The sequence below is a fragment of the Urocitellus parryii genome, chromosome 2, assembly GCF_045843805.1.
Source record: "Urocitellus parryii isolate mUroPar1 chromosome 2, mUroPar1.hap1, whole genome shotgun sequence".
Taxonomy (NCBI): domain Eukaryota; kingdom Metazoa; phylum Chordata; class Mammalia; order Rodentia; family Sciuridae; genus Urocitellus; species Urocitellus parryii.
In genome coordinates this window covers 14,434,557-14,452,917 of record NC_135532.1, presented here as the reverse complement: position 1 = coordinate 14,452,917, position 18,361 = coordinate 14,434,557, and the positions used below count along the sequence as shown (strand labels likewise).

Here is an 18,361-nt window from a genome sequence, read left to right as displayed (position 1 = left end):
ACAACATAGCAGGATTCAGATACATGAATTGCATTTTAATATTAAATTGATTTTATAATATTGGATTTCAATACTTCATGCATTAAAATACATATTTTGCAAGAACTCAAAAGAATTGTAAGCACATAATTTTATGAAAATACAGAAAAACTATAAAAGTGGTGATATCAAGACCACTTTGTCACATCTTTCTGGTGGTAGTGGCACTGCTAAAGTAGGAAGAGACTGTCTATCAAAATGTGATACCTAATTTGTATTAGAGTCAATTTCTCACTGGGCAAGTCTGTGGCTGAGGCAGACAAGCAATAATGCCTTCCTGATGGACTAGGATAGTATATTCTAAGGTAGAGAAACAAAGCCTCATTTATATCTTGGATGCCTTTCCCCCAGCCACAGTCTCGTGGTTCTCACCGTCTCAGCCTCTCTGGGAATGAGACCAACACTGTCCTGACCCTGAACCCGAGACTTTAAGCTCCTTCTGTGACTTGGAAGAAAGATGGGGCCATATCTGAGATATAATATTGATTCTCCACAATCCAGAAATGCAATTATTGACAGAGGATGGGGAAAAAAATAATTCATTTCCTTTCTTCCTCAAATGGACAATTCTGAGTACTAGTAGCAAAAACAAACTCTCCCTATGTAATGTCTCTGTAATAGAACATTTTCATTTCTCTATTTTTCCATGTAATTTTCTTTCATTCACCTGTTTTTCATTGATTTTATTCTATATCCTGTCATCTTTTTCAGAAAATCTCTTTGATTATGTTACCTGAAAAATATCAGAAAATACAATTATCCTTATATATTTGCTATTTCTCTTTTAAGGGAATCATGGTAGGCATCACATCACTAGGGAACAGAACTACAGTACACAGCTGCTATTCTTTCTATCGATAATGTTTATGCTATGTATCTCGGGTTGTTAGGTCCAAGGATTCAATTAAATATAGAGAAAAGCCAGCTTGAGATAAAAATTATAAAATGGCAAAAATTCCAAATGAACTATCCTATTTCTATATCTCTCTTGCATTTTTCTACATTTCCAAACTGGTAAGAAAATGGATCTTTGAATGAAAGGAAAAAGAAATGTGGATTTGGAGAAGTCCGGGGCCAGCTTGCCGCTGGTGGGCTCAGGATCAATCATCCCATATAGAAGCAAAACAAACAATTAATTTATGGTGCAGACATTAACTTTTAAATCAGTTTTAAACTTCTCTACAAGAGTAAAACAAATTCCATTTTTTCTCTTCTTTTTCACTCGTAAATTTAGATTTATGGGTGAGAGGCCGTTGATTAACAAAAGAATTCCTAATTCTTTCTGCCTTAGAGCACTTGAAGAATTTTTGACCTAAGGCACAAGATAGCACATTGATACAATGATATCCCAAGTAAAACTTTGATGTATATTTGTAAATATTTGAATCTCATTTTAAATTCATGAAGTTTCTACTAAAGAAATGTTCGAATTTTCATACCTTTCATTCAGTAAGCATTTCCTAAGTGTGTGCCATGCACTAGGCACATAATTTCATAATTTCAAAATTCCATAATTTCAAATTTCCTGACATAGCACTTTAAATTATCCTTGTTAATTTCTCTCTTCTGGGAAAACACCTTGTGTTGCTTTCAGTTTCTTTCTGGAGGGTATATGTCTCTGGCTGCTCAGTCTAGTCCCCAAGAACTTGACTGCTAAGTTAACAACCTACTTTTCATTGAAAGACAGTTTAGAATAGTGGGATGAGTACAGGTCTAGTATTCACTGGAACAATTATCTCCAAGGTTTCTCACAACTATTCACAGTTTATTATGCTTTGGGCTTGTATATTTTGGTAAAATATTCTACCAAAATAACAGAGTTGTGTTACACAATCAAAAACATGCATTTGATGGAGAGGAAGAAAAGAGGAAGGATATGAGTAAAGCAGATAGAAGGAATAAGTGCTACTGTTCTACAGTACAGTTGAATGATGACAGCTAAGAATAACTTACTGTGTATTTCAAAATAGCTAGAAGAGATGATTTTGAATGTTCCCAATACAATGAAATGATAAACATATGTCATGGAAATGATAACTACCCTCATTTTATTATTACACATTGTACATACATATCAAAATACTGTATTTTGTATTCCATAAATATGTACAATTATTGCCAATTAAAATTTTTTAAAATGCACTTATATTTAAAGCCATTCTTGGCATTTTGACATACTAAATTCAGGACAATTTTTACCTTCACATAAACCATAGTTTGTATTAATAATATTAACACTTACCTAAAAGGATCATAAACATCCATGTCAACACGAAGGCCATTTATAAATAGATGAGCATCACCTGGCTGAATTTCAAATCTATCTTGGAGATCCTTGAAATAGAGCAAAACAGTTAAACAAATGCTACAAGATGAGTCATCTATGTCAGGGGTCAAACTATTTCTAGTAAATACTTCATGCATTGTAAGACATACAGTCTCTGTGACTACTTAACTTTGCCTTTGTAGCACAAAAGCAGCCTTAGACAATACGTAAACAAATGGTCATGATTATGCTATGATAAAACCCATTTATAATAAACAGTTGGCAAGTTAGATTTAGCCTCTCCTGATCTAAGTGATGAAACTTTTTGATAGGTTAGAATTCAATACCAGAACATTTTGATTTTGCAATGGATGACATTAAAGTTCTTATATGTTTTACATAGTGAGTGTATGTTCACACACACAACTTAATAGGTGGCACATTCCTGTTCCTTGATACAATGATATCCCAAGTAAAACTTCGATGTATATTTGTAAATATTTGAATCTCATTTTAAATTCATGAAGTTTCTACTAAAGAAATGTTCGAATTTTCATGCCTTTCAGTAAGCATTTCCTGTGTGCCATGAACTAGGAACCAACCTAGATGCCCTTCAACAGACAAATGGATAAAAAACGTGGCATATATACACAATGGAATATTACTCAGCAATAAAAGAATAAAATCATGGCATTTGCAGGAAAATGGATGCAGTTAGAGAAGATAATGCTAAGTGAAGTTAGCCAATCCTGAATAACCAAATGCCGAATATTTCCTCTGATATAAGGAGGTTGATTCATAGTGGGATAGAGAGAGGGAGCATGGGAGGAATAGACAAACTCTAGATAGGGCAGAAGGGTGGGAGGGGAAGGAAGGGGGAATGGGTTATAAATGATGGTGGAATGGGTGGACATTATTATCCAAAGTACATGTATGAAGACACGAATTGGTGTGAATATACTTTGTATACAACTGGAAAAAAAAAAGAATTTAGTCAAAGTGATTTATAAAACAATAAACAAACACTTTAATAATTAAAAAAAAAAGAAACAACTCTTGGCACTACAGTAATAACAAAAGAAAGGAAAGGTAACATTCTTCCAAGCACAGGCCAATTCCTAGAGTAATCACACCTGGTTTAAATCCTGGTCTGGCTCCTTATTATAAAATCTGGACAAATCCAATTAGCTTTAATAATCCTCAATTTCCTAATTTATAATATGGGAATGATTCTACCTATCTCACAGGTTAACTATATTATATATGGCTACCGATATATATGTGCCTTTTCACATGTACCACGAAAGCTTTTATTTACTATTATTGCAATAGGTTAACCAGTTTAGGAGGAAAATCAATTTTAAACATTTCATTTCAATATTGTGACATAATAGCAATGTGTAAAAATATTCTCAAAAGGCAAATGAAATAACTGATTTGAAAAAATTCAGAGAAAGATTGACAAAGATGAATATTTTATATGATTACTGGTCAACATGACAGGTAAGCTACATACAGAGAAGGGAGAGGAAGAATAAAACTTGTAAAAGAACAAAATATTTACACTGTTTCACACAGAATATTGGAAAGAAAGTAAACCCTAATACAAGGTTCAAAGGGGAACTTGATTTGTCTTTAGTTACTTCTGGTCCTTTCTATCAAAAAATTAATTTAAGAATCTATATTTCAACCTCAAAATCTACAAATGCCAGTAAATTCATATTGCCTGCTATATTCCCCTCTGCCCCACAAGGCTACCCTTAAATCCTGACAAATTAGTCTAACACTCAAAGTGGCCTTTCATAAATAAGGGGTAAGAATTCAAGTTTTAGTAATGTGACAAACGAAAGATCCTACAATTCTCTTATTAAAAGAAAGCGCAAAAATACACCTAGATGAAATATTAAAAATGTCTTCCAACCTTGGTTTTGTTTTCAAGAAATTAAAGAATTCATCTGAGAGCAGAGAAAAAGGAAAATATGAATTCAAAGATGTAAACCAACAGTGAAGGCCCTGTTCTGAGGAAATCCACAATTTCCTAGATAGCCCAAGGCTTGGGTTTTGAAGGATGAACAAAGCCTTAGAGCTGCAAAGGATGTGGAGTAGGATCAGAGATCTCTTCATGCCCATATAAAGAAGTGCTATACTCACAAGGAAAAGGTGAACCTAATGTCCTACAGAAACAGCTAGAAACTTATCTCTCAACCTTGCCTGCTGGTGGAAGAAGTTGTCTTCCAAACAAATTCATGCCCACAGGCTTAGCTTCACTGGGTTTGGGTTTTGATTTCACAGTTTATGGTCCAAAAAAATATATAAACTCAGACTTCTTATTTAAAATGAAATTAAACTGGTAGCATTCTTGAGTGTTAAGTGGAAATAAATCCAAATCCCCATAAAGAAATATAAACTTATTTTTAAAAAATAGGGAATTGCTTAGTCCAATATGTTTCAACAATCATAAAACTGAACTATATCACTTGAAGCTAAGAAAATTCCAACTGAGTGAATATCAAAAGACTGGTTGAAGATGAGGGAGGGATCCAGAGGGAGGGAAGATAGTAGAGCAGAGAAAGGAAGCTTGGCTCAGCAGTACCCCACTTATAAAACAGGAAGGCTTCTTCTCAACAAGGTAAGTGGCAAAGGAACCTCACTGAAACACAACATTGAACTGTAATTAAAAAAAAAATTCATAGAGCTACAGAAAAGTGGGTAACTTGAGCATAAGAACTACCTTAGAGACACACTAGCTCTGGCTGCCATCATAGCAGAGCAGGGACCATGGACAAAGAAACATGTGGCTGGCAGGTAAAGAAATTAAAAAATAAAGAGAAATCAACCTAGGGAAGCCTGGGGTTTATAGAGGAGGGCTGATTTTAATGCACACACAGCTGATACAGCAAGCCCCTCAGTGAAAACAAATCCAATGTGGTCCGCTCAGGTGAAAGTGTGCATTAGGGGCAGCAAGCCCTCCCAGAGGATGGTGTGGAAAGACTCCACCTGCAAGGTAGCCCTCCCCAAATGTGAAATAGGAATATTTTCCTCATCTGTCAGCCTACAAGCTGAAAGCTGTCCCCACACAGCTCATGCAACTGCAGATGGGGGAAATGGGAACTTGTGCAGAAAGTTACCAATAGTTTACCACCCACCCCCAGGGTGCCTATAGTGGAGAAACTGAAACAGGCACAAGGAATATTTTGCCTGGACCATTTAGCATCTGGATTCTAAGGGATAAAGGGATTTATGGTGGCTGGCACCCCATAGGAGCTACTATGGAGATGCTCACTGCCAGGCAAGCCATCTACACTCCCTTGTGGATACCCAGTTCCACAATTCATCAGCACTCCTCAGTCTATCCCACCCAACCCTGGGAGACTAGAATCTAAAAGCTACTAAGCCTAGCTGGCAGCTAAGCAAGGATCACAAGGACAGTGGCCAGAAATACAGAACTAAAACAAAGACTGAAAATCTATTCCTGCTAGAAGATTTGACCACCACAGCAGAAACAAGAACTTTATCTCTCATTAAGATTTTTTTTCATTTTCGTTTTTCTATTCCTATTTCTTTTATCCTCCATATATTTTTCATTTTCCTTTTTCTTTTCCTATTTCTTTTTTTTCTCCATATTCCCATTGTTTACTTTTCAAACTCTTTTTCCCAACCATTTTATTATACTCTATTATTCTTTACTTTTTAAAATTATGCATGATTTTGTGTACTCTCCATGTATGGATAGGTTTGAACATATATACTCATAACTTTCCCTACACATTAATAGCTCTCTCCTGCATGTGTTCATTATAGCCTAGATTAGACTTAGGTGAGGAACAATTATACAAGGGTTCAAAATGTTTTGATCTTACATTTGTTGGTTATTTTATATCTAGATTCTAACCCCTCCCATCTCCTCTCCCTTCCTCTTTCCCCAGTAATAGCCAGAATCTCCTATTCCTTCCTTTTCTATTATGTTCAGTTACTTTATTATTTCTCTATCTTTATAGCTGACACCTGCTCTCTATCTTATGCCTCTCCTTTGATCATTTTCTTGATCATATCAAACTTTCTCTTGTCTTTCCCCCTATTTTTTCTTAACAAATGGTATCCCACTAAATACAACCTATAAAGACTATAAAATTACTACCCCATTCAAGTTGTTATGATTATTAATATAGAGGAAAACACAGTAGATACCTAGTTCATAATTTTTTATTGTTGGCACTATCATTAAATGCTGACCCCACCATTCCTACATAGGCGACAATTAGGGTTATAGAAAAGTAGATACCAGATATTTATATTAAAACTTACATATGTTGCTGACATTAGTGCCATTCCTGGCTCCCCACTCCCTCTTAAGAGGTGCTGGAAAGAGACTGGGATTCTTTGAGATCACAGAATAGAGATTCTGCAGCTGAGAAAACAATCACATCTCAATCAAGCAACAGTGAATTTCATCCTACTCACAATCTAATCCCTTCTGAGCCCTAACATTACTCCAACTTGAAGAATAAGGAGGCAAAAACTCCAAACCAACAACAAGGATCCAAGAAGAACCATCAGAGAGAGACCATGGTTCCTAACCCTTCACATCTACTCATCAAAAACAGAAGTCTCAGAACAAATAAAATAATCACACATAAAAAAGAACAGACATAAAAAAGAGCAAGAGGAACCATTTCATTTGATGACCAAGTCCAAGACCTCCTAAAACGTAAGGAAACCAGCAAACTCTCCTCTAAAAATTCATGATCCCCCAATAAAGGACCCCAATTTATGTGGACAAAATCCCAGAGAAAGATTATAAAAAACTGATTAACTAAAAGAAAATCTAAGGAATAGATTAAAAAAGCAAATACAGCAGATGAAAGACTACTTCAAGAAAAAGAAACAGTGAAAAGAAACCAATCAGAATTCTTGGAAATGAAAGGCAATCAAATTAAAACTTTCCTTGAATGTACCAGAGATTAGATTGCATAAAAAAAAATAGAACCTCAGCCCTTGAGGACAAGACTTTGGGTCTTCAAGACAATGCACATGATCTTGAGTACACCAAATGCAATAAAGTGAAAAAAAAATAATAGTACATGATTAAAATATACAAGAAATCTTGAACAACTTCAAAAGATCAAATCTGAGAATCAGTGAGATAGAAGAGAACATGGAGATACAAGATAAAGGCATAAAGAGCAGAAACTTTTCCCATCAGAAATGAGAGACATCCACATTCAGGAGACTTATGGAACCCCAAATAGACCTACTCTAATGAGAAGCTAAGACATATCATAACCAAAAATGTGTAACATAGAACATAAGAAAAATGTTAAAAGCTACAAGAGAGAAACATCAGGTCACATTTAGAATCAATTTAGAAGCTCACTTCTGATTTCTCAATTCAGACCCTAAAATCAAGGAGGGCCTGGATTGAGGTATTTCAAGCACTAAAAGAAAAAAAACTGTCAGGCAAGATTACTATACTCAGCAAAGCTATTTCAAATTTGAGGAGTAAATAGAAATCTTTCCTAAGAAGGAACAAAGAATTCATGATCACCAAGCCAGCACTACAAAGAATCTGAAACATAAACTGCTCACAGAATGTTTTAGTCAGCTTTTTTGCTGTTGTGACTAAAAGACCTGACAAATAATTTTAGAGGAGGAAAAGTTTATTTGGGGCTTTTGGTTTCAGAGGTATCAGTCCATATACAGAAGGCTCCATTCCTCAAGGGCTTGAGGTAGGGCAGAATATTATGATGGAAGAATGTGGTGGAGGAGAGCGGCACAGGACATGCAGACAGATGAAGCTCAGCTTAACACATACCCAAAACTTGTCCCCAGTCACCACCTCCTCAGCCACACCTTACCAGCCTACAGCTACCACTCAGTTAATTCCTATCAGGGGGTTTATTCACCAGTTGTGTTAAGGTTGTCATAATCCAGTCATCTCACCTCTAAACCCTCTTGCATTGGCTCTCACATAAGGTTTTGGGGATATCTAATAGCTAAACCGTAACATAGGAACTAAAAACAAATCCCAAAGCTCTCAAGTATAGAAAGATCAAAAGACAAGTAATCCATGAATGAGAATCAACATGGTATTAAATCTAACAAAAAAATTGATATGGCAGGAAACCACAAACACATATCCATACTAAAACTGAATATTAATGGTCTTAACTCTCCAATTAAAAAACATAATAAGCAGAATGAATCAAAAAACAAAATCCAACCATGTTGTTTACAGGACTCATCTCATAGGCAAAGTCAAAAAGGCTGAAGGTAAAAGGATGACAAAAAAATATCCCAGGCATATGATCCCTGAAAACAAGCAAGAACAGTTATTCTCATATTTGACAAAGCAGATTTCAAGCAAAAATTAATCAGAAGAAACAAAGAAGGATACTACATCCCGGTAAAGAGAACAAGATGATATAACGATAAAAAAAAAAAAAATTCATGCTCCAAATGTCAATGCACCAAATTACAAAGGAAAAAAAAAATACTGACATTAAATCCCAGACAGACTCCAACTCTATCATAGTAAGTTACTGCAACATACCCTTATCACCAACAGACAGGTCATCAAAACATAAAACCTATGAAGATATTGCCAACCTAAATAATACTATAAATCAAACGAACCTAACAAGTATTTACAGAATATTTCATCCCAAAAGAGCTGAATTTATCTTCTCAGCAATGGAACTTTTTTGAAAATAGACCATATTCTAGTCACAAAGCAAATCTTAGCAAAAAATGCATTCTATCAGATTATAATAGAATGAAACTGGAAATCAACTGCAAGAAAAATAAATCTCCATGTGTTTATGTGGCTTCTAACAATAATACTCTTAAAATGAAGAATGGATCAAAGAAGAAATCAAGAAATTAATATAAACAAAAAAGAGATATAATATATCTCTGGAACAGTATGTAGTTTTAAGAGGAAAATCTAAAGTACTCAGTGCCATATTTAAAAAAAAAAAATCCCAAATAAACATGCTCTACCTCAAGGCCTTAGAAAAAGAATTCCAAAATAAGATAGAAAAATAATTAAGATGAGAGCCAAAATCAATGTAATTGAGGATAAAAAAAATTACACAGGATCAATGCAACAAAATTGCTTCTTTAAAATTATATATAATTCCTTAGCCAAACTAACCAAAAGAATAAAAGACCCAAATCAATAAAATTAGAGATGAAAAAAAGATCACCATAGACTCTTCTGAAACTCAGAGGATTATGAAAACCTATTTTGAAAATTTATACTCCAATAAACTAGAATATCTAGAAGACACTGAAAAACTTCTGGACATATGACCTGCTCAAAGTGAATCAGAAAATATAGAAAACCTAAACACACCAATATCAAGTAATAAAATTGAAAGTTCACTCAAAATCTTCCCCAAAACCCAGGACCAGATGGATTTATAGCAAAGTTCTACCAGACCTTTATAGAAAAACACTAGTCCCTCTCAAATTACTCCATGTAATTGAAAGGGAAGAAACACTCCCAAATACATTATATGAAGCCAGTATAACCTGACACCAAAAACCATTAACAAAGATGCATCAAGGAAAGAAAACTACAGACCAATATCCTGAGGAAAAGAAACAAAAATCCTTAATATTAACAAGCTGCATTCAAAACCCATCAAAAAGATAGGGCTGGAGTTGTGGCTCAGCGGAAGAGCGCTTACCTGACACGTGTGAGGCCCTGGGTTTGATCCTCAGCACCACATAAAAACAAACAAAACAAAAGGTATTGTGTACAACTGAAAAATAAATTAAAAAAAGATAATATACCATGATCAGGTAGGTTTCACTCCAAGAATGCAAAGTTGATTCAACATATGCAAATCAATAAACTTAATTCACCACTTAAATAGAATTAAGGACAAGAATCATCTTAATAGATATGAAAAGGCTTTTGATAAAATCCAGCACCCATTCATGTTAAAAATGTAGGAGAAGCTGAGGATGGAATGAACTTACGTCAACATTTTAAAGGCTATTTATGAGAATCCCAAAGTCAACATCATACATCAGAATTGTGAGAAAACACATTTCTGTTATTTAAGCTATCCAGTCTACTCTATTTTGTTATGGTAACATGAGTGGACTAATATAATCCTTTTTTATTTCTTCATTGGTAATTGTTCATGTCCTTTGCTGCTTTTTTAAATGGATCACTATTTTTTCTTATTGATTTGCAGAACTCTCATACATTGTGGACATTAATCCTTTGCCACATATTTTGCAAATAATTCCACACAATGTGGAATGTATTGGGGAAAACCCAAAAGCATTTGCTCTAAAATCAGGAACAAGACAGGGCTGTCCTCTGTATAAAAGACATCAGGCAAGAAAAGGAATATGCTGGGGATGTGGCTCAAGCGGTAGCGCGCTCGCCTGGCATGAGTGCGGCCCGGGTTCAATCCTCAGCACCACATACAAAGATGTTGTGTCCGCCAAAAACTAAAAAAAATATTAAAAATTCTCTCTCTAAAAAAAAAAAAAAGGAACATGTTGACCCATGAAAAGATTTTACATCTACAAGTCCCAGAAATTTCCACCAGAATACTTATAGAGCTTACAAATGAGTTCAGTCAAGTAGCAGAATACAAGTACAACTCCCATAAAGTCAACAGCTCTCCTATACTCCAACACTAACTCAGTTAAGAAATCAAGAAAACCACTCCATTCACAATAACCTCAGAACAAAAACACCACCTTGGGAATTAATCTAATCAAGGAGGTAAAAGATCTCTATAATAAAAATTATAGCATACTGAAGAAACTGAAAAAGACTTTAGAAGATGTAAAGAGATCCCATGTTCATGGATAGACAAAATTATCAAAATAGCTATACCAAAAGCAACAGACAGATTTAATACAATCCCCATCAAAATACCAATGAGATTCTGGACATAACTAGAAAAAAACAGTCCTAAAATTCATTTGAAGAATGAAAGATCCAATCTGCCAACCTATCTTTTAACTGAAGAGATTACACCATTTACATTCAATGATAATAAGAAATGATTTTCATTTCCTGCCATTCTGATATATTTCAAATGCTTAAATTGGACTTGATTCTCCTTCAGTTGACTATTCTAGTGTAATTCCTCTCTATGCTGATTTTCACTTTAATTTTCATTTTTTTGTGAAATATGTTTTATAATAAAGATTTCCAATTATAAATTCTTTTAACATTTTTTGATAAGTTTTTGTTTCATCTTCAATTTTAAATCTCAGTTTTACTGGACATAGTATTTGTGGCTGGCATCCATTTTCTTTCAGAGCTTGGTACATATTATTCCAAATCCTCCTGGCTTGTAGGTTTTGGGTTGAGAAATCAGTTGAAATACAGATTGTTTTATCTCAAAATGTGATCAGTTTTTCCTTCTCTTCTAAAATACTATACTTATTCTGTATGTTAGGGACTTTCATAACAATATGTTTTAGATTATATCTACTGTGATTTTTGTATATCTATAGTCCTATATGCCACCTGTGTTGGAATTACCACTTCATTCTAAAAGTCTCGAATATTTGGGGATATCATTTCATTGACAATATTATGTGCAGTTCTCTAGCTTGGATTTCAGAGCCTTTATCTATCCCAATGAATCTTTTTTTTTTTTTTAGAGAGAGAGAGAGAGAGAGAGAGAGAGAAAGAGAGAAAGAGAGAATGTTAATATTTTTTAGTTTTTGGCGGACACATCTTTGTATGTGGTGCTGAGGATTGAACCCGGGCTGCACGCATGCCAGACGAGAACGCTACTGCTTAAGCCCCGTCCCCAGCCCTATCCCAATGAATCTTAAAATTTTTCCTTGTAATGTTATCCCAGATTTCTTGAATATTCTGTTCCTGATCTCTAAACATCTTTTCTTTATGGTCAACTTTATTTCTAAGATTATATACTTTGCCTTCGAGAACTGAAAAAAATCTGTCTTCAATGTGGGAGTCTAATCTACTGGTGGTGTTTCACTTATTTTTAATCCACTGTCATCTACCATGTTTTCTATAAAGTCACTTCCCCTTTTATTGGTAATATAGCTTTTATTTCTGAATTGTTTTATCTCTATTTTCTATACCTTTGCAAAATTCTTCTGGTTGGGGTTTTACATCCTTTTGTTTGGATATCACAGTATTTGTCCACCTTTGAGTTATTGCCTTTCAAAACTTGTGTTGCTTTTTAGCTTCAATAATGTAAGTGTAAGTTCATGTCTGAATTCTGTATGGCAATTTTCCACTTAATGAGGTTCCCTCACCTATCCAGTGGTTTTGCTGCTTTCCCTATTATACAGTAAATCTTTTAAGTAGGTATCAGTTTTACCTTCTTGATTAGTTATCATACAAGTTACACTTTCTTGAGAGACATTAGATTGTTTTGGGGTGCAAAAGTCAAAATTGGCTTACCAGGTTTCTCAGCTTGAATACTCCTTATAGTGATCAAAAGTTTAAAAGCTGAATCACCTAATATAATCAGTCCTCTGATTTTCAAACACCAGACTGGTTCAGGGGTTCTAATCACCAGTCACTTTGTCCCCAAGGGTTACTACCCAGTTTTTCAAATACTTCCTCTGAACTCACTCCATTTAGTGATTCAGAGTCTTCATCCCTTCCAATTATCCTTTATTCCCCCAATATCTCCTCTTTAACCTCATGAAATTCTTCGGCTTCTTGACCCAAATTGAAGGAAAGCTCTAAAGATTATCCACTCTGGACTGTTAAGTGAGCAGAGAAAACAATCTTGATTGGGTAAAGCCACTAACACCCTTGGATTCCTTTCATTTTCCTCTTCTTTCCCACCCCCTCTTCCTTCTTATTGCAGGTGGCATTGTAAAAAAAACAAATGCAGGAACTGTCATAAAAAAATTCTGCTTGAATAATGGTGTTAGCAATCATAAAAATAATACAGAGGAACAATTATACAACTCAGTTTTGAAAAATAAAAATTTCTAAAATGGTCAATGAGATAAAGAACTGTCTGAGGTAGGAGGATGTGTTCTTTTTCCTAACACCTATGTTCCAAAGAACTGTGCATCATTTTCCTCATTATCATCATAATCATAATTGGTTACCTTCATCAAAACAGCTGATAAGACAGCTGACTCTGTCCAAGTATAACACATACTGTTGGCTTGCTAACTCTGCTTTACACCTTGTCCAGATCTCTGCTTACCATGATTTCTAGAAAAGCAAACTCTACCCTGCAGCTATGAATGGCCACATGAAAATCTTGGTCATGGGATGGAAATCAAAGTCTGTTAAAGTGGTTCAAGAAGGCTTTACTAAGGATGAATATAGTTGTTTCCATTCTTCCTGCCTCTTTTGAATAAGACTGTAGATAAGGTTGCCACTTGAAATCATAAAAGACGGACCAAGGTGTTTTCATGAATGCTCCCTGAAACTTTTAGAGCACCAGAATCATAATGTCCATAGACATTTACTTTCAGACTTTTTATGTAAGAAAAATAAACTCATACTCTTTACAGCCCTACGAATCTGGTATTTAATTACTTAAAGCCAAACCAGTCCTATGAACTACAGTGAGGTCATTGCCAGTGTGAACACTTTATAACTATTAGGGTTTTTTTGGTTCTAAAGGTAACTTAAGAGGCCCTCTGGCAGGATTTTATCAAACATCTGATCAATTGTATCCTGTTTGCCATAGGATTCTTACGATGCTTTAGCAGTTTAACACTGATTGGGTCTGTTATGGTTTGGATGTGGTGTCCCCCAAAAGTTCATGTGTGAGACAAAGTAAGAAGGCTTAGAGTAGACATGATTGGGTTATGAGACTTTTAACCCATTAGTGAATTAATCATCTGATGGGACTGAGTGATAACTGAAGGCAGCAGGTGTACGGCTGGAGGAGGTGGGGCATAAGAGGTGTGGCTTTGGCAATTTGTATATGGAGCTCTCTCTCTGCTTCCTTATCATAATGTGAACTGCTTCCTTCTGTCAGTCTTTTGCCATGATGTTCACTCTCACCAGAGCTCTTGGGGAATGGAACTGGCTATATATGGGCTGAGAACTCTGAAACTGTGAGCACTCAAATAAACTTTTCCTCCTCTACAATTGTTCTGGTCAGATATTTTAGTCACAGCAGTGAAAAGGCTGACTAAAACAGGGTCCTCATAAGAATTTAAGAAACCAGATATAAAAAAAATCATTAAATTTACCCTATAAAGACATAAAATCTAGAGCACAGGGTGAAATAAGTAGAAAATATTTCAGGAAAAATTGGCCAGAATTATATTTTATGCTATATTTAGTAGATAATAAAAAAATAAAACTTTTAACTCATTTACATAGTCAGAAAAGAATAAATCAACTTTTATGAAAACTGAAGATCCAAAGTGTGAAACAGTGATATTAGTGTGGTAAATTTTCAAGAAAGGAATTCCAACAAACCTTTTGATTTTCCTGTATCTCTTCCTTCATTCGTTGATTTACAGCAATTCTGGTCAGAGATCTGGGAAAAATCAATACTGATGTAATTCATTCTTCCTTAAATTTTTAGGACCAATAATTAATTGTTAATATAATACTTTGGAAAAGAAACTAAAAACCCAATGCTTCAAGAATGTACATTTCCATATTGCCTAATTGGACAATGATACTATAGTTTTTACTCAACATAGTATCTGATTTAGGTGGAACAGAGACTCAAAATTCTAATGTCTTAACTGCATAAAGTCACAGATTATTGAATAATTATGTTTTCAAATATATTAGGCTGAAAAAGGCTATTTTGTATTGGTTTGCCCATACACAGATATCTTTCATACAGATATTTTGTATGAAATTACCAATATCATATGTGTAAACGCAAACAGGCAAGTTGTAGAATTAGCTATACATAAAGAATTTGTTAACCTGGGATCTTATTACAGTACGTACATTCTAAAATAGATGATATAGTCTTCCTTCAGTACGTACAGCATTGGTTCCAGGATCCCCTCAACCCCAGATAACAAAATCCCTGGATGTTCAAGTCCCTTATATAGAAGGGTACAATATTTGCATATAATCTACACGCATCCTCCTGAATACATCTCTAGATTACTTTGGATACCTAATATACATAATGCTATGGAAATGATACCATATTGTTTAAAGAATAATGACAAAAATGTTTGTATATGTTTGGTACAGACAATTCTTTTCTGAATATTTTCCATCTATGGTTGGTTGAATTTGTGAATGTGATACATACATTTGCAGGGGGAATAACTGTACTGACATTACATTATTCACTCGAAGAGTTTTAAATTTCCTCATAATTTAAATACAATTTTAAAATATATTTCCTGTGGACTATATTTAACTTGAAAGCTCCCAAGAATGCTTAGTTATAACATCTATCCATTTAAAAATGGTATAAAAATTTATATGGTTAATTCAAAGTTCTGCTTTAAGGAAAGTTCAAGAAGAAACCCACAAATGTGTATCATCTCATAAAGTTTGGCAGCATTAAGAGAAATTATAACAAAATTTAATAATGTAAATTTTCCATTAATTTAACAAATATTTCATTTTAACAGTCATTTACTAAATGTCTGACTTCAGACATGTTTAAACCTACAATTTAGCCATTAAGCAATGCTAGCATATTCTGCAAATTTTTCTTAATGATCAACCACAGATAAGAGCAGAATTTAGTATAATTCTTAAAAAGTCATACTGATTAACTATCATTAAAACTAACATTGTTTTAATTTAAATTTGACTTAATAATTTCAAAAGCTGTTAATTAAGAATCATGAGGCTAAATATATGTATTTATATACACCCAAACATATTTCATGTTTTAATATATAAATACTGATTTCTCAGTATTTTTTCTTGACTATTTAATTCCTGACTATAAATTTGGTGAAAGAAGTCATATCAACATATTCATTATTCTGTAGGTAAAGCTACAAACACTTCTATTTTCAGGGTACCTTTAAAAGATATTTTATATCTTACTGCTGCTGTATTTATCTTTCAAAGGTAAAGAATACCTAGATTTAAAATTCTGTAGTTTGTACTGTGGATAAATGTATAAAATAGCGTTTGACAAAAAGAGACTTAACAATCATTGGATGCTTAATATGTGCTGAGAGCTTAAGTTTCTCTCCAATGTCCCTCAAAATACTATTGTTGTATATGCACCTCTAACTTGTCACATGTGGTGTCTCTCCAATACAAGCTAACTTTGTTGATATTTTGTTGCTTATAATTTTATACTGCTATTTCTAACCAAATTATAAATGAATACAAGTCACATTATGTTGTAAATCCTAAAAATCTAAAATGTACCTATTGGTCACTTTCAGATATGCAAAAAGTATTATCTATTGAAATAAAGATAACATCAATATTCTGGAAGCAATTTAATTAGATGTTTTACTTGAAAAATGAAAAAAAAAAGTATTATACAAAAAACTCCATACATTTGAGATGTCATTAAGTGAAATCTAAAAGGCAAGAACATGATTTGACAACACTCCAAGTATAGATCTTCTATGCAGAATAATATTTTTCATTATCTTCCATAAAGGAAAGAGAAAACTACCCTTACTATTTATTGCATAAATGTTTTTTCTTAGATTATGTTTTGTTAAACTCTTAATTTTTTCCCTTTTCATAAGCCTCTAATTCAATAGTTTTCTTTTGTAGTGTGAATACATGTGCTTAGTTATTAAAAAACAAAACCATAAATGATGAAAATTTCCAATTTCAAAAAGCTACAGATATTAGAATTGACATCCTCATGTTAAATGAAATCAGCTACTCCCATAAAATTTACTTAATGAAAAGAGTTCTAGTTACAAACAAACCAATGCACTTTAAAGTACCTGGCTTTTATGGGGAAGTTCTGTGAGATGTCTTTCATTAATTTTATGGTGTCATATACTGGAGTGGACATTATTTGAGAAGCTGCTTGAAAACTAAGATCTGTAAGGAAAAAAAACCCAACATTTAGGAATTTGGAATGTTAGATCTTCAGATATTTCCATGAAATTTAAATATTTTTCTCAACCTATACCACATATTAATATGTAAACATGTCAACACTCATATTTAACAATTTTAAGTTTAAATGGAAAGTTTTGACTTATGTTCAAATAAGGTAGTCTTATACTTTTATGAATGAGTAATTATCATTTACTATTTATTATCTGTTATCTACAAATTATAGAATTTCATCCTAAAGAGAGATACAAAAAGAATCACTGACAGTTTTTTCCCCTATACTTAGGTTAAATGAAATGTGACAAAAAGCTTTGATGAAAAAAATAAATCTGAAAAAAGTTTTGAAAAGCTAATTCTGAAAACAGCTTAAAAAGAAACCCAACATCTTTAACTCAGTAAGAAATATTCATTTTTTTCCAATATTGTTTTGCCTTCATGCTGAAATAAAAGTATTTTTTGAAATTATAATTCTATTAAAAAATGTGAGGGGCTAACTATAGTCAGTCTCAAATATCTCAGAAGCATTATTAATCGCACTACTTTGTCAAGAGTTACTATATATTTTAAAGTCAAATTTAGTCATTACTTAACAGGAAAATACATTAAGACTTCACCAGAGTTGGAATACTAAAATAACCAATTTGACATAACACTGCTAGTTTTGCTTCCATGTTCTCAATGCAAAGTGGTGAATCAGCCTGAAGGCATAGCCTAAAATGCTTTTAGGATGGCCTCCCATGGGATTGCAGAGGCTAACAGACTAGGGTTCAAATTCCAGCTGAATCATTTACTAGCTAAATTAACTGAAATTATGATTTCCTCAATGGACTCAAGTGTTTCCAGCCCAAGTACTGCAATGAAACTACCAGTGCTCACTAATGTGTCCTAATTACCAAACACAATAGGTATATTTCAAGTCTCTTAGGATCCTTTTGTGATGGGAAAACTTCTGGAAAGAAAAAGTACTGAAGTACTAGCATAAACTTCTGGAAAGAAAAAGTACTGAAGTACTAGCATAATAGTCCAGGGAGAATAGATTCTGTCAGTTCAAAGAGGATTCTTCAAAGTGAATTTATCCTAACAGTGTT

General features: G+C 33.7%; 1 protein-coding gene and 1 non-coding gene across 2 annotated transcripts in view; one reads left to right on the top strand and one right to left on the bottom strand.

Moving 5' to 3' along the window:
* Positions 1 to 18,361, bottom strand: part of Uggt2 (UDP-glucose glycoprotein glucosyltransferase 2) — a 166,528-nt gene that overhangs the window by 118,803 nt on the left and 29,364 nt on the right. Inside the window, exons 9-11 of the mRNA XM_026399575.2 lie at positions 17,156 to 17,255; positions 14,724 to 14,784; positions 2,282 to 2,373 (exon numbers count right to left, since the gene is read on the bottom strand). Coding sequence (XP_026255360.2) covers positions 2,282 to 2,373; positions 14,724 to 14,784; positions 17,156 to 17,255 — 253 coding nt within the window. The remainder of the gene's footprint in view (positions 1 to 2,281; positions 2,374 to 14,723; positions 14,785 to 17,155; positions 17,256 to 18,361) is intronic.
* Positions 1,066 to 1,156, top strand: LOC113190966 (small nucleolar RNA SNORA38). Its single transcript, XR_003301846.1, has one exon. It is a non-coding gene; the product is annotated as a small nucleolar RNA SNORA38 (small nucleolar RNA).